This window comes from Oncorhynchus keta, chromosome 20, assembly GCF_023373465.1.
Source record: "Oncorhynchus keta strain PuntledgeMale-10-30-2019 chromosome 20, Oket_V2, whole genome shotgun sequence".
Lineage (NCBI taxonomy): Eukaryota > Metazoa > Chordata > Actinopteri > Salmoniformes > Salmonidae > Oncorhynchus > Oncorhynchus keta.
Genome location: NC_068440.1, coordinates 40,503,842 through 40,528,382, shown reverse-complemented (window position 1 = coordinate 40,528,382; position 24,541 = coordinate 40,503,842). Strand labels below are relative to the sequence as shown.

General features: G+C 43.6%; 1 protein-coding gene across 26 annotated transcripts in view; it reads left to right on the top strand.

Annotated features, from left to right (window-relative positions):
- Positions 1–23,854, top strand: part of LOC118376849 (hippocalcin-like protein 1) — a 95,932-nt gene extending 72,078 nt beyond the window's left edge. For 2 of the 26 annotated variants that reach the window (XR_008073617.1, XR_008073612.1), the window contains 5 exons: positions 5,089–5,370; positions 17,102–17,207; positions 18,208–21,799; positions 22,028–22,780; positions 22,849–23,854. Coding sequence is in view for 1 of the 26 variants with exons in the window: in XM_052472879.1 (XP_052328839.1) it covers positions 5,089–5,370; positions 17,102–17,207; positions 18,208–18,305 (486 nt within the window). In the remaining 25 variants the exon portion in view is untranslated. Of the gene's footprint in view, positions 1–5,088; positions 5,371–17,101; positions 17,208–18,207; positions 21,951–22,027; positions 22,781–22,848 lie in introns of those variants that run through there. The other 24 variants (XR_008073627.1, XR_008073620.1, XR_008073618.1 and 21 more) reach the window with 24 other exon arrangements.
- Positions 23,855–24,541: the final 687 nt, after the last annotated feature.

The window sequence follows — 24,541 nt, the reverse complement described above, 5'->3', positions numbered from 1 at the left end:
GCCTAGTCACTTTACCCCTACCTACAGTATACTGCTGTTACTGTCTATGATCTACCCTGTTGCCTAGTCACTTTACCCCTACCTACAGTATACTGCTGTTACTGTCTATGATCTACCCTGTTGCCTAGTCACTTTACCCCTACCTACAGTATACTGCTGTTACTGTCTATTATCTATCCTGTTGCCTAGTCACTTTACCCCTACCTACAGTATACTGCTGTTACTGTCTATTATCTACCCTGTTGCCTAGTCACTTTACCCCTACCTACAGTATACTGCTGTTACTGTCTATTATCTATCCTGTTGCCTAGTCACTTTACCCCTACCTACAGTATACTGCTGTTACTGTCTATTATCTATCCTGTTGCCTAGTCACTTTACCCCTACCTACAGTATACTGCTGTTACTGTCTATTATCTACCCTGTTGCCTAGTCACTTTACCCCTACCTACAGTATACTGCTGTTACTGTCTATGATCTACCCTGTTGCCTAGTCACTTTACCCCTACCTACAGTATACTGCTGTTACTGTCTATTATCTATCCTGTTGCCTACCTACAGTATACTGCTGACTGTCTATTATCTATCCTTTACCCCTAATACAGTATTGATTTGATTTGATTGATTTTCAGGTCTCTACCACAGATGCTCTGTTCTGGTTCATATCCGGTCTCTGGCTGGGCCACTACCAAGGACATTCAGTTAGACTTATCTATCCTTTAGCCCTACCTACAGTTATCTTGGCTGTGTATTATCTATCCGTTTACCCCTGTTGGAAGGTGAACCTTCACCCCTGTCTGAGTCCTTAGCGCTACCCGTATACTGCAGGTTTTCCTTTACCCCTAAGGATCTCTCTGTTCTTTGCTCTGTTTATCCTTTACCCCCCTACAGTATACTGACTGGTCTCCCTGCCATCCTGAAAAACATCCCCACAGCATGATTCTGCCACCACCATGCTTCCCTGTTGGATAGTGCCAGGTTTCCTATAAACATGCTGTTATGCTATGATCTACCCTGTTGCCTAGTCACTTTACCCCTAGTATACATGTCTATGATCAGGGCAAACCTACAGTTCAATCTTGGTTTCATCAGACTACCCTGTTGAATCTTGTTTCTCATGGTCTGAGAGTCCTATCCTGGTGCCTAGTCACTTTGGCAAACTACAGCGCTGGCTGTCATGTGTCTTTTGCCGAGGAACCCCTACCTTCTGCTGTTACTGTCCACTCTACCATAAAGGCCTGATTGGTACAGTATACTGCTGTCCTTCTGGAAGATTCTCCCATCTCCACAGAGGAACTCTGGAGCTCTGTCAGGGAGTTGTTCCCTACTAGTATTCTTCATTAGCCCAGCACCTATGTCTTTACAGGATGTTACTGTATGACCATCCTTTGCTCTAGTCAGTGACCATCAGTTTCTTGGTGATCTACCCTGTTGCCTAGTCCTTTCCCCCCTGATTGCTGTTACAGTTTGGCTACCCTGGGCAGTTCTTACCCATACCTACAGTATACTGCTGTTCTGTCTAAACTTCTTCCATTTAGACAGTTATGGAGGCCACTGTGTTCTTGGGGACCTTCAATGCTGTAGACATTTTTGGTACCCATCCCCAGATCTGTGCCTCGTCACAATCCCGTCTCGGAGCTCTACAGACAATTCCTTCAACCTCATGACTTGGTATTTGCTCTGACATGCACGGTCAACTGTTGGGCCTTTATATAGACAGGTGTGTGCCTTTCCAAATCATGTCCAATCAATTGAATTTTCCACAGGTGGACTCCAATCAAGTTGTAGAAACATCTCAAGGATGATCAATGGAAACAGGATGCACCTGAGCTCAATTTCTGTTTTTATTTTTGATATTTGCAAAAAGGGGGAATTGTATGTAGATTGATGAGGATTTATACTTTTTTTTCATCCATTTTAGAATAAGGCTGTAATGTAAGACAATGTGGAAAAAGTCAAGAGGTCTGAATACTTTCTGAAGGCGCTGTATATATGTTCAAAGCTACCTCAATTATAGCGTACCCCTGCACATCGCCTCGGTGCTGGTACTCCATGTATATAGCCATGGTACTTTCTACTTCCTGTCTTATAGCCATGGAATACTTTCTACTTCCTGTATTTTGCCATGGTACTTCCTAGAGACCATGTACCTTCTGGAAGATTCTCCCATCTCCACAGAGGAACTCTGCTCTGTCAGGGAGTTGTTCTTTCTAGTTCCTGTATATAGCCATGGCACCTTTGTCTTTAAGGATGTGCGTATGACCACAAACTTTGCTCTGTCCTGTATGAGCCATGGTTCTTTCTGACTTCCTGTGATAGCCATGGCCTTTCTCCCCTGATTGGTCAGTTTGGCTACTTTCAGTTCTTGTAGAGTCTTGGTTGTTCCAAACTTCTTCCATTTAAGAATTATGCCATGGCCACTGTGTTCTTGGGGACCTTCAATGCTATATAGCCATGTTTGGTACTTTCACTTCCAGATCTGTGCCATGGTACTTTCCCTCTCGGAGCCTGGTACAATTCCTTCAACCTCATGCCATGGTACTTTTACTTCCTGTACATGCCATGGTACTTTCTGGGCCTGTATATAGCCATGGTGCCTTTCCAAATCTTCCAATCAATTAGCCATGGACTCCAATCAAGTTGTACTTCCTGAAACATCCAAGGATGATCAATTCAGGATGCACCTGAGCTCAATTTCTGTTTTTATTTTGATATTTGCAAAAAGGGGGAATTGTATGTAGATTGATGAGTATTTATATTTTTTTCAGCCATTTTAGAATAAGGCTGTTCTAAGATAATGTATTTTGGAAAAAGTCAAGCCATGAATACTTTCTGAAGGCGCTGTATATTTGCCATGGTACTTTCTAGCGTACCCCTGCACATCGCCTCGGTGCTGGTACTCCATGTATATAGCCATGGTACTTTCTACTTCCTGTATATAGCCATGGTACTTTCTACTTCCTGTATTTTGCCATGGTACTTTCTACTTCCTGTATATAGCCATGGTACTTTCTACTTCCTGTATATAGCCATGGTACTTTCTACTTCCTGTATATAGCCATGGTACTTTCTACTTCCTGTATTTTGCCATGGTACTTTCTACTTCCTGTATTTAGCCATGGTACTTTCTACTTCCTGTATATAGCCATGGTACTTTCTACTTCCTGTATATAGCCATGGTACTTTCTACTTCCTGTATATAGCCATGGTACTTTCTACTTCCTGTATTTTGCCATGGTACTTTCTACTTCCTGTATTTTGCCATGGTACTTTCTACTTCCTGTATATAGCCATGGTACTTTCTACTTCCTGTATTTAGCCATGGTACTTTCTACTTCCTGTATTTTGCCATGGTACTTTCTACTTCCTGTATTTTGCCATGGTACTTTCTACTTCCTGTATATAGCCATGGTACTTTCTACTTCCTGTATTTTGCCATGGTACTTTCTACTTCCTGTATATAGCCATGGTACTTTCTACTTCCTGAATATAGCCATGGTATTTTCTACTTTCTGTAAAGCCATGGTACTTTCTACTTCCTGTATTTTGCCATGGTACTTTTACTTCCTGTATTTTGCCATGCTACTTTCTACTTCCTGTATTTTGCCATGGTACTTTCTACTTCCTGTATATAGCCATGGTACTTTCTACTTCCTGTATATAGCCATGGTACTTTCTACTTCCTGTATATAGCCATGGTACTTTCTACTTCCTGTATTTTGCCATGGTACTTTCTACTTCCTGTATATAGCCATGGTACTTTCTACTTCCTGTATTTTGCCATGGTACTTTCTACTTCCTGTATATAGCCATGGTACTTTCTACTTCCTGTTGGGATTGTAAGGTCTCTTAAGGAAGCATTTCACGGTCATCAGAAAGAAAGGAGGACCAAGGCACTTCATATAATCAATTAAAATATATTTATTTGTATGGCATGTTCAATAGAAACTTTTTAAACTTTTTAAGTTTAAAAATGTGTTTTAGCTGCATGGCCTTCGTCAGGGAGTACAGGTCTACAGCACGTTGTATTAGGCGTATGTTAGAAATACAATTTGATTTGATTTGTGTTCCACATGTTACTTTTATTTGTTATTATTATTCGTTGTTCACTGTGTATTTATTCCTCATGTCACTATATTCATTTGTTTATGTATTTAAAAATAATCTTTATCTTAACTCTGTATTGTTGGAAAAGGATCCATAAGTTTAAGAAGCATTTCACTGTTAGTCTACACCTGTATGTGACAAATCACATTTGATTTGATTTATACTTGTGCTCAAATGTTTATTATTTTATTGTATTTATAATAAAAATGTTCTATTCTACTGAACCATTTACCTTAAGTTCCTCTTCTTATATTTTATATGTTCTTATTGTTGTTTAGTTGTTAAGAGGGAACATGGAAGTCAACATTGGGTTGGATGGTGTGTACTGCGTGTATACTGTAAATACGACTAATAAAGCCTGGAACTAGATGGATGCTGGACATAAAGTCTGTTTTCAGAGAATGATGTACTATCTGCTGGGGTTGGCAATGGACCGAGGGCTACAAAAGGTCTCTCTCTCTCTCTCTCTTTCTGTTCTCTCTCTCTCTCTGTTCTCTCTGTTCTCTCTGTTCTCTCTCTGTTCTCTCTCTCTCTCTGTTCTCTCTTTCTCACACTCTCTCTCTCTGTTCTCTCTTTCTCACACTCTCTCTCTGTTCTCTCTCTCTGTTCTCTCTTTCTCACTCTCTCTCTCTGTTCTCTCTCTCTGTTCTCTCTTTTCTCACTCTCTCTCTCTCTGTTCTCTCTCTCTCTCTCTCTCTCTCTGTACTCTCTTTCTCTCTCTCTGTCTCTCTCTGTTCTCTCTTTCTCACACTCTCTCTCTGTTCTCTCTCTCTCTCTCTGTTCTCTCTTTCTCACACTCTCTCTCTCTGTTCTCTCTTTCTCACACTCTCTCTCTCTGTTCTCTCTTTCTCACTCTCTCTCTCTCTACTCTCTTTCTCTCTCTCTGTCTCTCTCTGTTCTCTCTTTCTCACACTCTCTCTCTGTCTCTCTCTGTTCTCTCTTTCTCACACTCTCTCTCTGTCTCTCTCTATCTCTTCTTAGGGCTTTCTGAAGGACTGTCCCAGCGGCAACCTGAACGTCGAGGAGTTCAAGAAGATCTACGCCAACTTCTTCCCGTACGGAGATGCCTCCAAGTTCGCCGAGCACGTCTTCCGAACGTTTGACACCAACAACGACGGCACCATCGACTTCCGGGAGTTCATCATCGCGCTGAGTGTCACGTCACGGGGAAAGCTGGAGCAGAAACTGAAGTGGGCCTTCAGCATGTATGACTTGGATGGGAATGGGTACATCAGCCGTGATGAGATGTTGGAGATCGTACAGGTGAGACATGGGATTTGTAGTCCTGGTGGAGGTCGTACAGGTGAGGAGGTCCACTTCAGTTTCTGCTCCAGCTTGCCCAGCTCGTTTTAGTAATCAATGTTTCTCATTTAAATGTGGTTGAATACTTCCTCCTGCTTCCTCTCTAGGTTTCTTCCTAGGTTCCTGCCTCCTAGGTAGTTGTTCTTAGCCATCGTGCTTCTTCCTCTGCATTGCTTGCTCTTTGGGGTTTTAGGCCGGGTTTCTGTAAAGCACTGCTGATGTGAAAAAGGGATGTATGAATGACATTTCAGTTTGTGTCACGGGATTCTTCTGGTGAAAGAGAGGCGGACCAAAACGCAGCGTGGTTATTGTGATACATCTTTAATGAAGATGATAAATGAACAATATACAAAACAAGAAATGTGGAAAAAAAACGAAAACAGCCCTATCTGGTGTAACAAACACAAAGACAGGAACAATCACCCACAAAACCCAACACCAAACAGGGATACCTAAATATGGCTCCCAATCAGAGACAACGACTAACACCTGCCTCTGATTGAGAACCATATCAGGCCAAACATAGAAATAGACAAACTAGACATCCAACATAGAATGCCCACTCAGATCACACCCTGACCAACCAAAACATAGAAACATACAAAGCAAACTATGGTCAGGGTGTGACAGTTTGATTGATCCTACAGGACAATAGACACATCGGTCATGATGGAGATCCTACAGGACAATAGACATACCAGTCATGATGGAGATCCTACAGGACAATAGACACATCAGTCATGATGGAGATCCTACAGGACAATAGACACATCAGTCATGATGGAGATCCTACAGGACAATAGACACATCAGTCATGATGGAGATCCTACAGGACAATAGACATACCAGTCATGATGGAGATCCTACAGGACAATAGACACATCAGTCATGATGGAGATCCTACAGGACAATAGACATACCGGTCATGATGGAGATCCTACAGGACAATAGACATACCAGTCATGATGGAGATCCTACAGGACAATAGACACATCAGTCATGATGGAGATCCTACAGGACAATAGACATACCAGTCATGATGGAGATCCTACAGGACAATAGACATACCAGTCATGATGGAGATCCTACAGGAGAATAGACACATCGGTCATGATGGAGATCCTACAGGACAATAGACATACCAGTCATGATGGAGATCCTACAGGACAATAGACACATCAGTCATGATGGAGATCCTACAGGACAATAGACACATCAGTCATGATGGAGATCCTACAGGACAATAGACACATCAGTCATGATGGAGATCCTACAGGACAATAGACACATCAGTCATGATGGAGATCCTACAGGACAATAGACACATCAGTCATGATGGAGATCCTACAGGACAATAGACACATCAGTCATGATGGAGATCCTACAGGACAATAGACATATCAGTCATGATGGAGATCCTACAGGACAATAGACACATCAGTCATGATGGAGATCCTACAGGACAATAGACACATCAGTCATGATGGAGATCCTACAGGACAATAGACACATCGGTCATGATGGAGATCCTACAGGACAATAGACACATCAGTCATGATGGAGATCCTACAGGACAATAGACACATCAGTCATGATGGAGATCCTACAGGACAATAGACACATCAGTCATGATGGAGATCCTACAGGACAATAGACATACCAGTCATGATGGAGATCCTACAGGACAATAGACATACCAGTCATGATGGAGATCCTACAGGACAATAGACATACCAGTCATGATGGAGATCCTACAGGACAATAGACATACCAGTCATGATGCAGATCCTACAGGACAATAGACACATCAGTCATGATGGAGATCCTACAGGACAATAGACATACCAGTCATGATGGAGATCCTACAGGACAATAGACACATCAGTCATGATGGAGATCCTACAGGACAATAGACATACCAGTCATGATGGAGATCCTACAGGACAATAGACATACCAGTCATGATGGAGATCCTACAGGAGAATAGACATACCGGTCATGATGGAGATCCTACAGGAGAATTTCACTAGGGCCCATAGGGTGACAGACCCCACACATAATCAAGGACCCCACGCCCCCCAGCCACGTCGGCCAGACGGTAAGGGAGTGGACAGCTCGTACTTCCAAGTAGTAGATGTCCTGGATGGGTGGCAGCACGGTCCCAGTGATGTACTGGGCCGTCGTCACCACCCGCTCTAATCAAATCAAATCCAATTTTATTTGTCACATACACATGGTTAGCAGATGTTAATGCGAGTGTAGCGAAATGCTTGTGCTTCTAGTTCCGACAATGCAGTGATAACCAACAAGTAATCTAACTAACAATTCCAAAACTACTACCTTATACACAGTATAAGGGGATAAAGAATATGTACATAAGGATATATGAATGAGTGATGGTACAGGGCAGCATACAGTAGATGGTATCGAGTCATTGGCCAGATTATCACGCGAAGAGAAAGATAAAAAGTAACTTTCCTAAGAAAATAAGCCTTTTTAAACCATGACCTGGGTGATTCCATGACCTGGGTGATTCCATGACCTGAGTGATTCCATGACCTGGGTGATTCCATGACCTGGGTGATTCCATGACCTGGGTGATTCCATGACCTGAGTGATTCCATGACCTGGGTGATTCCATGACCTGGGTGATTCCATGACCTGGGTGATTCCATGACCTGGGTGATTCCATGACCTGGGTGATTCCATGACCTGAGTGATTCCATGACCTGGGTGATTCCATGACCTGGGTGATTCCATGACCTGAGTGATTCCATGACCTGGGTGATTCCATGACCTGGGTGATTCCATGACCTGGGTGATTCCATGGCCTGGGTGATTCCATGACCTGGGTGATTCCATGACCTGAGTGATTCCATGACCTGGGTGATTCCATGACCTGGGTGATTCCATGACCTGGGTGATTCCATGACCTGGGTGATTCCATGGCCTGGGTGATTCCATGACCTGGGTGATTCCATGACCTGGGTGATTCCATGACCTGGGTGATACCATGGCCTGGGTGATTCCATGGCCTGGGTGATTCCATGGCCTGGGTGATTCCATGACCTGGGTGATTCCAGCTTTGTATTTAGATACAGTACATTGGGGAGGCAGCCTAGTGGTTAGAGCATTGGACTATTAACCGGAAGGTTGCGAGTTCAAACCCCTGAGCTGACAAGGTACAAATCTGTTGTTCTGCCCCTGAACAGGCAGTTAACCCACTGTTCCCAGGCCGTCATTGAAAATAAGAATATGTTCTTAACTGACTTGCCTGGTTAAATAAAGGTAAAATTAAAAATTAAATTAATTCAGGAAGCGAGAGCGTTAAAACAGAAATCTGCGTTCAACCCTGTGTTGTATGGCGTGAGACTAGTATTGTCCCTTTTACTCTGAGAATTACCGGTCATTGACTGATTGGCTGAAAGCAGTGACGACATCAGACCACCAGGACGACATGTACCACGAGTGTGACAAAAAACATACTTTATTACTACTCTAATGACGTTGATAAGCAGTTTTTTAATAGCAATATAAGGCACCTCTGGGGTTTGTGATATATGGCCAATATACCACGGCTAAGGACTATCCAGGCACTCCGCGTCACCTCGTACATAAGACCATCCCTTAGCCGTGGTGTATCAGGCCATATACCACACCCCTTCAGGCCATATACCACACCCCTTCAGGCCATATACCACACCCCTTCAGGCCATATACCACACCCCTTCAGGCCATATACCACACCCCTTCAGGCCATATACCACACCCCTTCAGGCCATATACCACACCCCATCAGGCCATATTGCTTAAATATACTACTATCCTATTGTATTAAAACCTTTAACCTTAAAATGAACCCAAAAGCATGTCAACAACTAGTTTAACAGCTGCAACCATTGTAAACGTAATCTGTTTAATGTACTCTATCAGTCAAACGTTTTCAAGGGTTTTTCTTTATTTTTACTATTTTCTACATTGTAGAATAACAGTGAAGACATCAAAACTATGAAATAACACATGTGAAATCATCTCGTAGCAAGAAAGTGTTAAACAAATTTGCACACTCTAGTTTTGATGTCTTCACTATTATTCTACAATGTAGAAAATAGTAAAAAATAAAGAAAAACCCTTGAATGAGTCTGTGTTCTCAAACTTTTGACTGTTAGTGTATTACGGGGCGGCAGGTTAGCCTAGTGGTTAGACTGTTGGACTAGTAACCGGAAGGTTGCAAGTTCAAACCCCTGAGCTGACAAGGTACAAATCTGTTGATCTGCCCCTGAACAGGCAGTTAACCTGCTGTTCCCAGGCTGTCATTGAAAATAAGAATTTGTTCTTAACTGACTTGCCTAGTTAAATAATAGTAAAAATATAAAAAATACTATTTAACTGTATTAAAAGATTTAACCTTAACCAGTTATGCATAAGGGGGCGCTATTTAAATTTTTGGATGAAAAACGTTCCCGTTTTAAACAAGATATTTTGTCACGAAAAGATGCTCGACTATGCATATAATCGACAGCTTCGGAAAAAAAACACTCTGACGTTTCCAAATCTGCAAAGATATTATCTGTGAGTGCCACAGAACTGATGCTACAGGCGAAACCAAGATGAAATTTCAAACAGGAAATGCCCCAGATTTTGGAGGTGCTTTGTTCCAATGTCTCCTTATATGGCTGTGAATGCGCAAGAAATGGGCCGACACTTTCTGTCGTTTCCCCAAGGTGTCTGCAGCATTGTGACGTATTTATAGGGATATCATTGGAAGATTGACCATAAGAGACTACATTTACGAGGTGTCCGCTTGGTGTCCTCCGTCGAAACTATTGCGTAATCTCCAGGTGCGTGCATGTTTCCATTTTGAACAGAGGAGAAACCAAACTGCCACAAGTGACTTATCATCGAATAGATATGTGAAAAACACCTTGAGGATTGATTCTAAACAACGTTTGCCATGTTTCTGTCGATATTATGGAGTTAATTTGGAAAAAAGTTTGAGTTTTAATGACTGAATTTTCGGGTTTTTTTCTCAGCCAAAGATGAACAAAACGGAGCGATTTCTCCTACACAAATAATATTTTTGGAAAAACTGAACATTTGCTATCTAACTGAGGGTCTCCTCATTGAAAACATCTGATGTTCTTCAAAGGTAAATGATTTTATTTGAATGCTTGTCTTGTTTTTGTGAAAATGTTGCCTGCTGAATGCTAGGCTTAATGCTATGCTAGCTATCAATACTCTTACACAAATGCTTGTTTTGCTATGGTTGAAAAGCATATTTTGAAAATCTGAGATGACAGTGTTGTTAACAAAAAGCTAAGCTTGAGAGCCAATATATTTATTTCATTTCATTTGCGATTTTCATGAATAGTTAACGTTGCGTTATGCTAATGAGCTTGAGGCTATACTTAAGAACCCGGATACGGGATTGCTCGTCGCAACAGGTTAAGGAACCTCATCGCTTGATCGGTAGAACTGCATCCACTATCTTACTGCTACAACTGTACTGAAAACGTTCACCTCAAACCATCCTTGTATAAGGGATTAGGACTAATGATGTCATATGGTAAAAATCTGGACTATTTGATTTATTTCACCTTTATTTAACCAGGTAGGCAAGTTGAGAACAAGTTCTCATTTACAATTGCGACCTGGCCAAGATAAAGCAAAGCAGTTCGATTACATACAACAACACAAGAGTTACACATGGAGTAAAACAAACATACAGTCAATAATACAGTATAAATAAGTCTATATACAATGTGAGCAAATGAGGTGAGATAAGGGAGGTAAAGGCAAAAAAAAGGCCATGGTGGCGAAGTAAATACAATATAACAAGTAAAACACTGGAATGGTAGATTTGCAGTGGTAGAATGTGCAAAGTAGAGATAGAAATAAAGGAGCTAAATAAATAAATAAATACAGTAGGGGGAGAGGTATTTGTTTGGGCTAAATTATAGATGGGCTATGTACAGGTGCAGTAATCTGTGAGCTGTTCTGACAGCTGGTGCTTAAAGCTAGTGAGGGAGATACAGTGCCTTGCGAAAGTATTCGGCCCCCTTGAACTTTGCGACCTTTTGCCACATTTCAGGCTCTAACGGACCTCTGAGACTATCACAGTGCAGTTGCATTTATACGGAGACTTGATTACACACAGGTGGATTGTATTTATCATCATTAGTCATTTAGGTCAACATTGGATCATTCAGAGATCCTCACTGAATTTCTGGAGAGAGTTCGCTGCACTGAAAGTAAAGGGGCTGAATAATTTTACACGCCCAATTTTTCAGTTTTTGATTTGTTAAAAAAGTTTGAAATATCCAATAAATGTCGTTCCACTTCATGATTGTGTCCCACTTGTTGTTGATTCTTCACAAAAAAATACAGTTTTATATCTTTATGTTTGAAGCCTGAAATGTGGCAAAAGGTCGCAAAGTTCAAGGGGGCCGAATACTTTCGCAAGGCACTGTAAGTGCTTCCAGTTTCAGAGATTTTTGTTGTTCGTTCCAGTCATTGGCAGCAGAGAACTGGAAGGAGAGGCGGCCAAAGTAAGAATTGGTTTTGGGGGTGACCAGAGAGATATCCCTGCTGGAGCGCGTGCTACAGGTGGGTGCTGCTATGGTGACCAGCGAGCTGAGATAAGGGGGGACTTTACCTAGCAGGGTCTTGTAGATGACTTGGAGCCAGTGGGTTTGACGACGAGTATGAAGCGAGGGCCAGCCAACGAGAGCATACAGGTCGCAGTGGTGGGTAGTATATGGGGCTTTGGTGACAATAATGATAATAAATAATGCAGAAGATTCTCAGATTGACAGATAGAAGTGAAGAACTCTGCCCCCTAGTGGGGAGATTTTTTGCTGCACAATCCAATAGAACGGCTGACCGTTGCATAGTTTGCTGTCAGCGTGGTTCTTAGAGATGCTAGTGTCAAGTGACAGATTCTTAGGATCTAAGGTGAGCGAGTGGAAACACAACAGGATCAGGATTTAAAACAGAATGTGGGTTTAGTTCACCTTTTTGTTTTTTACAGCAGGAGTCATTCTTCAGATGGCTCGAAGGAACATTTTCCACACCATTTAAAAGGACACTAACAAAACCAATCAAAGGTGCTTAAAAAACGTCAGGGCAGGTGTTCCATGCCAGAAAGGCAGGCATCCATATTGTCTCCCTCATCAATCCATTTTCCCCAAATGCTCCCCGGAAACAACCACGCCTCTGAACTGCAGCCCCTCCTGTGGGTGGTCACACCTCAAACAGAGGGAAACACACACAACAACAACAACAACAACTAATTTGTCAATGAACCAATGAAATTTCTGGCTTGATTATAGCCCACTGGGCACAGACATCAATTCATAGTCTATTCTGCATTTGATTCAACTTAATTTCATTGAAATTACCTAGAAACAACATTGATTCAATCAGTGTGTGCCCAGTGGGAAGGCAATTAGCCACACCTGTGACATCAGCATTGTTTCGTTAGCTGGCCAGTGAAGAGGTTACGTAGGGTTGGTCATGAATATTTTGGGTCGGGAATTACGGTGTTGTGTGGTTCTTGTTGGAACTGGGAAGTCGTTACCAGTTTAGGAGACAGTTACAAGAGAGAGTGAGAAAGAAACAGATTGGGGTACATAGATATAGGGAAAGTTTGAGAAAGAGAAGGAAAACGGGTGGAGAGAATAGATTAAAATGGGGAAAAGAAAGAGAGAGATGGTTCTGTATTGTACTGAGAGCAGTATGGTTGCAAGCGCTGTGTGCTCCAGGATTAGTGAGTTAAATTTAACCAGGGTTTATCCCTGAGTGTGCAGAATACTGGGATTATCCCCGGGCTCACTGAGGTTCTGCTTTGCTGAATGAGAGGAGGATAGACAGAGGAGAGGAGAGGGAGGAGAGAGGGAGAGGAAAGGAGGCGAGAAATAGGAAATAAGAAAAGGAGAGAGGAGAAGGGAGGGAAGGGAAAGGCCAAGATATTATCACTGAGGATGGCGGGATTGAGAGAGAGAGAGATGGATGAGGGGTGATGAAGGGGGTGAGAGAGAGAGAGAGAGAGAGAGAGAGAGAGAGATAGCTATAGAGAGAGAGAAGGTAGTTACACTGTAAACAGAAGAGAGGGTGAAAAGCTTCAAGTGCAAATCACTGGACAATCTGAAATGTTCCATTCACACAGACAGTGTGTTGAAGAAGGTGCAACAGCTCCTCAGGAGGCTGAAGGAATTATGCTTGGCCGCCAAGAGCCTCAGAAACTTCTATAGAAGCACCATTGAGAGCATCCTGTCGGGTTATATCACCGCCTGGTACGGCAACTGCACCGTCTGCTCTCCAGAGGATGGTGTGATCAGCCCAACTCATCATCGCACACTGCCTGCTCTTCAGGACATCTACAGCACTCGGTGTCACAGGAAGGTGAAGTAGATCATTAAGGACCTCAGCCACCCGAGTCACTGCCTGTTCACCCCGCTACCATCTAGTAGATCATTAAGGACCTCAGCCACCCGAGTCACTGCCTGTTCACCCCGCTACCATCTAGAAGATGGTGACAGTACAGGTGCATCAAACCTGGGACAAAGAGACTGAGAAACAGCTTCTATCTCCAGGCCATCAGACTGTTAAACAGTCTCCACTAGCCGGCATCCGCCCAGTTTCCTGCCCTGTACCTTAGAGACTGCTGCCCTATGTACATAGTTACACAGTGGGGCAAAAAGTATTTAGTCAGCCACCAATTGTGCAAGTTCTCCCACTTAAAAAGATGAGAGAGGCCTGTAATTTCCATCATAGGTACATTTCAACTATGACAGACAAAATGAGAAAAAAATCCAGAAAATCACATTGTAGGATTTTTTAAAGAATTGATTTGCAAATTATGGTGTAAAATAAGTATTTGGTCAATAACAAAAGTTTATCTCAATACTTTGTTATATACCCTTTGTTGGCAATGGCAGAGGTCAAACGTTTTCTGTAAGTCTTCACAAGGTTTTCACACACTGTTGCTGGTATTTTGGCCCATTCCTCCATGCAGATCTCCTCTAGAGCAGTGATGTTTTGGGGCTGTTGCTGGGCAATACGGACTTTCAACTCCCTCCAAAGATTTTCTATGGGGTTGAGATCTGGAGACTGGCTGGGCTACTCCAGGACCTTGAAATGTTTCTTACGAAGCCACTCCTTCGTTACCCGGCAGTGTGTTTGGGATCATTGTCATGCTGAAAGACCCAGCCACGTTTCATCTTCAATGCCCTTGCTGATGGTAGGCTTTGTTACTTTGGTCCCAGCTCTCTGCAGGTCATTCACTAGGTCCCCCCGTGTGGTTCTGGGATTTTTGCTCACCATTCTTGTGATCATTTTGACCCCATGGGGTGAGATCTTGCGTGGAGCCCTAGATCGAGGGAGATTATCAGTGGTCTTGTATGTCTTCCATTTCCTAATAATTGCTCCAACCAAGCTGCTTACCTATTGCAGATTCAGTCTTCCCAGCCTGGTGCAGGTCTACAATTTTGTTTCTGGTGTCCTTTGACAGCTCTTTGGTCTTGGCCATAGTGGAGTTTGGAGTGTGACTCTTTGAGGTTGTGGACAGGTGTCTTTTATACTGATAACAAGTTTAAACAGGTGCCATTAATACAGGTAACGAGTGGAGGACAGAGGAGCCTCTTAAAGAAGAAATCTTGCTTTTTTGTAGGTGACCAAATACTTATTTTCCACCTAAATTTGCAAATAAATTCATTAAAAATCCTACAATGTGATTTTCTGGATTTTTTCCCCTCTTTTTGTCTGTCATAGTTGAAGTGTACCTATGATGAAAATTACAGGCCTCTCTTATCTTTTTAAGTGGGAGAACTTGCACAATTGGTGGCTGACTAAATACTTTCTTGCCCCACTGTATGTAACACTGGTTTACACACTGTTCAAATCATATGTATATACTGCATTCTAGTCAAGGCCTATCCTATTGAACTATTGCTATTATTATTATTATTATTATTATTATATATGCTAACTATTATTATCCTACACTGGCCAGCTTATCAGGTACACCACCCCGTTCACTGAAAAATGATCACTCCTGCAGACAGTCACATGTCCGTAGTTGCTTATTAAAACAGGCAGACAGGCATCATTCGAACGTTAGAATGGGGCAAAACTAGTGACCTAAGCGACTTTTGAGCGTGGTAGTATCGTTCTGTGCCGGGCATGTTGGATCCAGGATCTCAGAAACAACTGACTTTCCTGGACTTTTCACGCACGGCACTGTCTAGGGTTTCCTGTTTCGGTGCGACAAACAAAACAACATCCAGTCAGCAGCAGTCCTGTGGGCGAAAAACAGCTAATTGGCAAGAATGGAAAGAATAGGGCAAGCTAACAGATGGGCCACAAACAGGGAAATAACGGTGCAGTACAACAGTGGTGTGCAGAACGGCATCAAGGGAAACACACAACTCGTCGGTCCTTGTCACAGACGGGCTGTTGCAGCAGAAGACCACACCGGGTTCCACTCCTATCAAATATAAACAAGAAGAAGTGGCTCTCTACCTCTCCCTCCTGACCTCCCTCCCTCTCCCTATCCCCCTACCTACCTCCCTCTCCCACCCTCTCTCCCTATCTCCCTCCCTCTTTCCCTCTCCCTACCTCCCTCCCTGCCTCTCCCTACCTCTCTCTCCCTCTCCCTACCTACCTCCCTCCCCCTACCTACCTCTCTCCCTCTCCCTACCTCCCTCCCTCTCCCTCCTGCTCTACCTCCCTCCCCCTACCTACCTCTTTCCCTCTCCCTACCTCCCTCCCTCTCCCTACCTCTCTCCCTCCCTCTTTCCCTCTCCCTACCTCCCTCCCTGCCTCTCCCTACCTTTCTCTCCCTCTCCCTACCTACCTCCCTCCCCCTACCTACCTCTCTCCCTCTCCCTACCTCCCTCCCTGCCTCTCCCTACCTTTCTCTCCCTCTCCCTACCTACCTCCCTCCCCCTACCTACCTCTCTCCCTCCTGCTCTACCTCCCTCCCTCTCCCTCCCTCTCTACCTCCCTCTCTACCTCCCTCTCTACCTCTCCCTCTCCCTACCTCCCTCCCTCCCTCCCTCTCCCTACCTACCTTTCTCTCCCTACCTCCATCCCTCTCCCTACCTCTCTCCATCCCTCTCCCTACCTCTCTCTCTCCCTCTCCCTACTTCTATCCCTCTCCCTACCTCCATCCCTCTCCCTACCTCTCTCCATCCCTCTCCCTACCTCCATCCCTCCCCTACCTCCATCCCTCTCCCTACCTCTCCCTCTCCCTACTTCTATCCCTCTCCCTACCTCCATCCCTCTCCCTACCTCCATCCCTCTCCCTACCTCCTCCCTCTCTCCCTCTCCCCTCCCTACCTCCATCCCTCTCCCTACCTCCCTCCATCCCTCTCCCTACCTCTCTCTCTCCCTCTCCCTACTGCTATCCCTCTCCCTACCTCCATCCCTCTCCCTACCTCTCTCCATCCCTCTCCCTACCTCCATCCCTCTCCCTACCTCTCTCTCTCCCTCTCCCTACTTCTATCCCTCTCCCTACCTCCATCCCTCTCCCTACCTCCATCCCTCTCCCTACCTCCATCCCTCTCCCTACCTCTCTCTCTCCCTCTCCCTACCTCCATCCCTCTCCCTACCTCCCTCCATCCCTCTCCCTACCTCTCTCCATCCCTCTCCCTACCTCCCTCGCTTACTTGCTCCCTCCCTCTCTCCTCAGGCCATTTATAAGATGGTGTCATCTGTGATGAAGATGCCGGAGGATGAGGCCACGCCGGAGAAGAGAACAGACAAGATCTTCAGACAGATGGACCTCAATAATGATGGTGAGAGAGGGGGGGGACAAGGGATGGGGGAGAATGGGTGGGGATCACTGTCATGTTACAGGTTTGAGAGTGTCTGAGCAGTATTTGTGTCAGTATTTCAATTCTTCCGTTTACTCTCTTTCAATTCCTGTTCTCCTATCGCTTTCTCTTCCTCCTCTCTGTTCTCATTTAACATTCCCCTCCCTGTATCGTTTTTCCTTTCTCTCTCTCCGCTCCTCTCTCTCTCTCTCTCTCTCTCTCTCTCTCTCTCTCTCTCTCTGTCTCTCTCTCTCTCTCTCTCTCTGTCTCTCTCTCTGTCTCTCTCTCTCTGTCTCTCTCTCTCTCTCTCTCTCTCTCTCTCTCTCTCTCTCTCTCTCTCTCTCTCTTTGTCTCTCTCTTCGTCTCTCTCTCTCTCTGTCTCTCTGTCTCTCTCTCTCTCTCTCTCACTCTCTCTCCGCTCCTCTCTCTCTCTCTCTCTCTCTCTCTCCGCTCCTCTCTCTCACTCTCTGTCTCTCTCTCTCTCTCCACTCCTCTCTCTCTCCTCTCTCTCTCTCTCTCTCTCTCTCTCTCTCTCTCTCTCTCTGTCTCTCTCTCTCTCTCTCTCTCTGTCTCTCTCTCTGTCTCTCTCTCTGTCTCTCTCTCTGTCTCTCTCTGTCTCTCTCTCTCTCTCTCTCTTTGTCTCTCTCTCTTTCTCTCTCTCTCTCTCTCTCTCTCTCTCTCTCTCTCTCTCTCTCTCTCTCTCTCTCTCTCTCTCTCTTTCTCTCTTTGTCTCTCTCTCTCTCTGTCTCTCTGTCTCTCTCTCTCTCACTCTCTCTCCGCTCCTCTCTCTCTCTCTCTCTCTCTCTCTCCGCTCCTCTCTCTCACTCTCTGTCTCTCTCTCTCTCTCCACTCCTCTCTCTCCGCTCCTCTCTCTCTCTCTCTCTCTCTCTCTCTCTCTCTCTCTCCGCTCCTCTCTCTCGCTCTCTCTCTCTCCGCTCCTCTCTCTCACTTCCCTCTTTCCCTTTTCTCTCCATCCCCCCAGGTAAACTGTCACTGGAAGAGTTCATTAAAGGTGCCAAAAGTGATCCCTCTATCGTGCGGCTACTCCAGTGTGACCCCAGCTCCGCCTCCCAGTTCTAACCCCGCCCGCCCACCTAGCCTGCCACGCCCACCCTGATTGCTATGGAAATAGTAACTCCAATTAGTTTATGATGGTTCTCATCACTCATATATTTTTGGTGTACAAGATGGAGGAAGAGTTTTAAAAGGAGATGAAGCAAAAATCATGATCATTTTACTTTACTTTTTTTTTTAAAGAAAATAAGGGACATGCATACATTATTATTCAGAAGATGATACGACAACTGAGAATACAAAAAACAAGCCGTTGTCCAATGTGTTTTACTGTCTATCTCTGGATCCGGAAGGATGGAATTCTGGAAGAATTGGATGGAATTCCGGAAGAATGGGATGGAATTCCGGAAGAATGGGATGGAATTCTGGAAGAATGGGATGGAATTCCGGAAGAATGGGATGGAATTCCGGAAGAATGGGATGGAATTCCGGAAGAATGGGATGGAATTCTGGAAGAATGGGATGGAATTCCGGAAGAATGGGATGGAATTCCGCTGAGCTCCCCTGCCTCACAACGTTAGAAAGTCCGTCTGCCATTTTTACAAAGTCTGTTTATTTTGGGGAAGATAACGAAGGGAACATTCCATCCTGAGAACCATGCATGGGCCATCTGTGTTCTAATCATTCTGTTCAAAAGATTCCGTTCCCCTCCAATTAAGGCACAGCTCCTCCAATCCTCTTCCACTTTTATATCCATATTTATGTGTACATACATGTGTATATGACATTATACGAAATGAATAGGCAAGTATATCTATCTGTCTTCATAACTCCTGCTGCGTTCAGAAGGCAGTATCATGTAGATGTATTGTTTGCTCTGATTCAATATGGGAATTGTCTAATCGTTTGTTCATATAGGGAACATGGGACCGGGACATGAAGTTGTGATGTTTCTGATATATGATCTTTCACTGCGGTAAAGAAAGCTATTGTGTTTTTATTACTGATGTTATAAATGTATTGTTATTAATGATTAATTTAAATGTTGTATTCTTATATTTTTTTTTTTGTACATAATATTGTTTTCCTCATGTTGTTTACTTGTATTTATTTATTTTCATTGTTGTGGTTTTTAAATTTGATTTGACATTGAAGATGATTATAACACAGTACTGGAGAGGAATCCATTGAAAGAAAGAGAAAGAAATGACTGTTCCTTCTCATATGGACATGGACTTGTCTTTGGGAACCGTCCGTCTCTGTCCAAGATGGAATGTGGAGATTCCAAAATTCGGCATTGGAAGGGAAAAATTTGAATATTCTAGAATATTTATATCAGGTGATTCCATAATGCATTTGATCAATGAAACCAGTAGCAACACATCATATAATTTGAGCCTCCACGAGTGTATGCATGCATGTATGTGTGTGTGTGTGTGTGTGTGTGTGTGTGTGTGTGTGTGTGTGTGTGTGTGTGTGTGTGTGTGTGTGTGTGTGTGTGTGTGTGTGTGTGTGTGTGTGTGTTTTGTTGTGTGCATGTGTGTATAGTATGCATGTGTACAGTTTGTGTGCATGTCTGAGTGTGTGCATGTGTACAGTTTGTGTGCATGTCTGAGTGTGTGCATGTGTACAGTTTGTGTGCATGTCCAGGCTTTAAACTTTAACAGTATTATACATTCGTGTTGTTTATTATTAATATGTCATATAAGTATTTAAAGTTAGTTATTTTAACACTTTTATCGCATCACTGAGCGGTGAAGTACAGTAGCCACGTCGTCACACGCTTCACTGCATGGTGCACAAAACACGAAAACCCCCATCACAAAACAGTTCCATTTCATAGCTCTACTTTCTTCAGCAGCCTACCAGACCGCACACAGAAGACACACCGACATGCCGTCTTTGTGCACTCTTGGGCGTGTGTGTCACTTTGGGACAAACCCCCTTCCTCCCGCCTTCTGCCAGACACAGAGCACAACACACTAAGGGCTTGATTATCTCTATCCCTGCTGGTCTTGATTATCTCTATCCCAGCTAACCTTGATTATCTCTAACCCTGCTGGTCTTGATGATCTATATCCCTGCTGGTCTTGATTATCTCTATCCCTGCTGGTCTATATTATCTCTATCCCTGCTGGTCTTGATTATCTCTATCCCTGCTGGTCTATATTATCTCTATCCCTGCTGGTCTTGATTATCTCTATCCCTGCTGGTCTTAATTAATGATCTCTATCCCTGCTGGTCTTAATTATCCCTATCCCAGTGCTGTTCTTGATTATCTCTATCCCAATGCTGGTCTTGATTATCTCTATCCCAGTGCTGTTCTTGATTATCTCTATCCCAGTGCTGTTCTTGATTATCTCTGTCCCAGTGCTGGTCTTGATTATCTCTATCCCAGTGCTGTTCTTGATTATCTCTGTCCCAGTGCTGGTCTTGATTATCTCTATCCCAGTGCTGTTCTTGATTATCTCTATCCCAGTGCTGTTCTTGATTATCTCTATCCCAGTGCTGTTCTTGATTATCTCTATCCAAGTGCTGTTCTTGATTATCTCTATCCCAGTGCTGTTCTACCTTCCTTTTCAAAGTGTTAACCGAGACAGTAGAGAGTGGAATTGTTTTAAGGCAAAGATCACTTAGAGGTTGCATTCCAAGTGATGCCCTATACCTTATAGACTCCACTACTGGTGACAGTCAAGGCCCAGAGGACTCTGAATGAAACTTTAGAATAAGGGTAGGTAATAAACCATTAATAAACCATTAATAAACCATTTATAAACCATGAATAAACCATTTATAAACCATTAATAAACTATTTATAAACCATTTATAAACCGTTTTCTCTCCATGTATTAATCATGACTCCCACATGTGTAAATGTCAAATCAAATCAAATTGTATTTGTCACATACACATGGTTAGCAGATGTTAATGCGAGTGTAGCAAAATGCTTGTGCTTCTAGTTCCGACCACACAGTAATAACCAACAAGAAATCTACCCTAACAATTTCACACAACAACTACCTTATACACACACAAGTGTAAAGGAATAAGAATATGTACATAAAAATATATGAATGAATGTCAGGAAGCATAGTTATTCAGACATGTGTATATATAGATCCTTAATCATCCTGTGTTGTGCGTTGGTTCTATCGCCAGGTAGCAACAAATCAAATCAAATTTTATTTGTCACATACACATGGTTAGCAGATGTTAATGCGAAATGTAGCGAAATGCTTGTGCTTCTAGTTCCGACAATGCAGTGATAACCAACAAGTAATCTAGCTAACAATTCCAAAAACTACTACCTTATACACAGTGTAAGGGGATAAAGAATATGTACATAAAGATATATGAATGAGTGATGGTACAGAGCGGTATAGGCAAGATACAGTAGATGGTATTGAGTGCAGTATATACATATGAGATGAGTATGTAAACAAAGTGGCATAGTTAAAGTGGCTAGTGATACATGTATTACATAAGGATGCAGTAGATGATATAGAGTACAGTATATACGTATACATATGAGATGAATAATGTAGGGAACATTATATTAGGTAGCATTGTTTAAAGTGGCTAGTGATACATGTATTACATAAAGATGCAGTAGATGATATAGAGTACAGTATATACGTATACATATGAGATGAATAATGTAGGGAACATTATATTAGGTAGCATTGTTTAAAGTGGCTAGTGATACATGTATTACATAAGGATGCAGTAGATGATATAGAGTACAGTATATACGTATGAGATGAATAATGTAGGGAACATTATATTAGGTAGCATTGTTTAAAGTGGCTAGTGATACATGTATTACATAAGGATGCAGTAGATGATATAGAGTACAGTATATACGTATACATATGAGATGAATAATGTAGGGAACATTATATTAGGTAGCATTGTTTAAAGTGGCTAGTGATACATGTATTACATAAAGATGCAGTAGATGATATAGAGTACAGTATATACGTATACATATGAGATGAATAATGTAGGGAACATTATATTAGGTAACATTGTTTAAAGTGGCCAGTGACATATTACACCGTTCACTCCATGTTATATAGTATTTATTACATAAATGGCTTTCACTTTATATTAGGGGCTGCAAAAATACCTTACTGATGATTAGTAAATGGTTTACAAATGTTGGATTAATGATTAATACATGATGAACACACACTTTATAAACGCCTTATAAATTATTTATTACAGTCCCCTTAAAATAAAGCGTCACCGACACGCCTAGTTTCCCACAATGTGCACTGCACCTCTACTATGGGCTCCCAGGGTCACTGCCCCCTGGTGGTTGGATGGGCTCCCAGTTCACTGCCCCCTGGTGGTTGGATGGGCTCCCAGTTCACTGCCCCCTGGTGGTTGGATGGGCTCCCAGTTCACTGCCCCCTGGTGGTTGGATGGGCTCCCAGTTCACTGCCCCCTGGTGGTTGGATGGGCTCCCAGTTCACTGCCCCCTGGTGGTTGGATGGGCTTCCAGGGTCACTGCCCCCTGGTGGTTGGATGGGCTCCCAGTTCACTGCCCCTGGTGGTTGGATGGGCTCCCAGTTCACTGCCCCCTGGTGGTTGGATGGGCTTCCAGGGTCACTGCCCCCTGGTGGTTGGATGGGCTCCCAGTTCACTGCCCCCTGGTGGTTGGATGGGCTTCCAGGGTCACTGCCCCCTGGTGGTTGGATGGGCTTCCAGGGTCACTGACCCCTGGTGGTTGGGTGGGCTTCCAGGGTCACTGACCCCTGGTGGTTGGATGGGCTCCCAGTTCACTGCCCCCTGGTGGTTGGATGGGCTTCCAGGGTCACTGCCCCCTGGTGGTTGGATGGGCTTCCAGTTCACTGCCCCCTGGTGGTTGGATGGGCTTCCAGGGTCACTGACCCCTGGTGGTTGGATGGGCTTCCAGGGTCACTGACCCCTGGTGGTTGGGTGGGCTTCCAGGGTCACTGACCCCTGGTGGTTGGATGGGCTTCCAGGGTCACTGACCCCTGGTGGTTGGATGGGCTTCCAGGGTCACTGACCCCTGGTGGTTGGATGTGATTCCAGGGTCACCGCCCCCTGGTGGTTGGATGGGCTTCCAGGATCACTGCCCCCTGGTGGTTGGATGGGCTTCCAGGGTCACTGACCCCTGGTGGTTGGATGTGATTCCAGGGTCACCGCCCCCTGGTGGTTGGATGTGATTCCAGGATCACTGCCCCCTGGTGGTTGGATGGGCTTCCAGGGTCACTGCCCCCTGGTTGTTGGGTGGGGAATATTTGCTGCTCCACTACTGCAAAATTATGGTAACGTTCCCAAAATGTCCAGGTTTTCTAGAAATCCAGATTTTTTTTAAAGATTCCCAGATTTCCTGCTTATTCCAGGAATTCTTCTAATTTGGATTTCTGGAAAAACCTGGAGAATTTGGAAAAGTTACCCGACACCGTCCTACCTACCCTTTTCTGTTCTAACTGTCTCAAACTAATAACTTGAGTTGGATCGAGATTAAAAATAAACAACTCTTTCTTCCTCCCTTGTTTCTGTTGCATGGCAACCTCTAGTTGAGGATGGATTGTTCTGTTTTGAACCGAAATCGATAACAAATATACCTTCTGTGTTTCAAACATGTGCGTGTCTGGGTTTTTCTTTTGGTTGTATTAAAACAAGTCATTTTAAGGAATATTATGATTCTGGTTAAGAGTTTATTAGGAGGAAAACGTGCAGATGATAAAAGATGTCAAATGTATAGAACACATTCAGTGTTCCGTATGACATTCAGTGTTCCGTATGACATTCAGTGTTCCGTATGACATTCAGTGTTCCGTATGACATTCAGTGTTCCGTATGACATTCAGTGTTCCGTATGACATTCAGTGTTCCGTATGACATTCAGTGTTCCGTATGACATTCAGTGTTCCGTATGACATTCAGTGTTCCGTATGACATTCAGTGTTCCGTATGACATTCAGTGTTCTGTATGACATTCAGTGTTCTGTATGACATTCAGTGTTCCGTATGACATTCAGTGTTCCGTATGACATTCAGTGTTCCGTATGACATTCAGTGTTCTGTATGACATTCAGTGTTCCGTATGACATTCAGTGTTCCGTATGACATTCAGTGTTCCGTATGACATTCAGTGTTCCGTATGACATTCAGTGTTCCGTATGACATTCAGTGTTCCGTATGACAGAAAATAATTTTAGTTCTACTCAATGCAAATCTCTCTGTTTTCTCTGACGTGTCGGACAAAGACAGAGCTCACTGTTAATACCACTCAGGGAGGTGGAGAAAGATACTGCTCTGTGTGT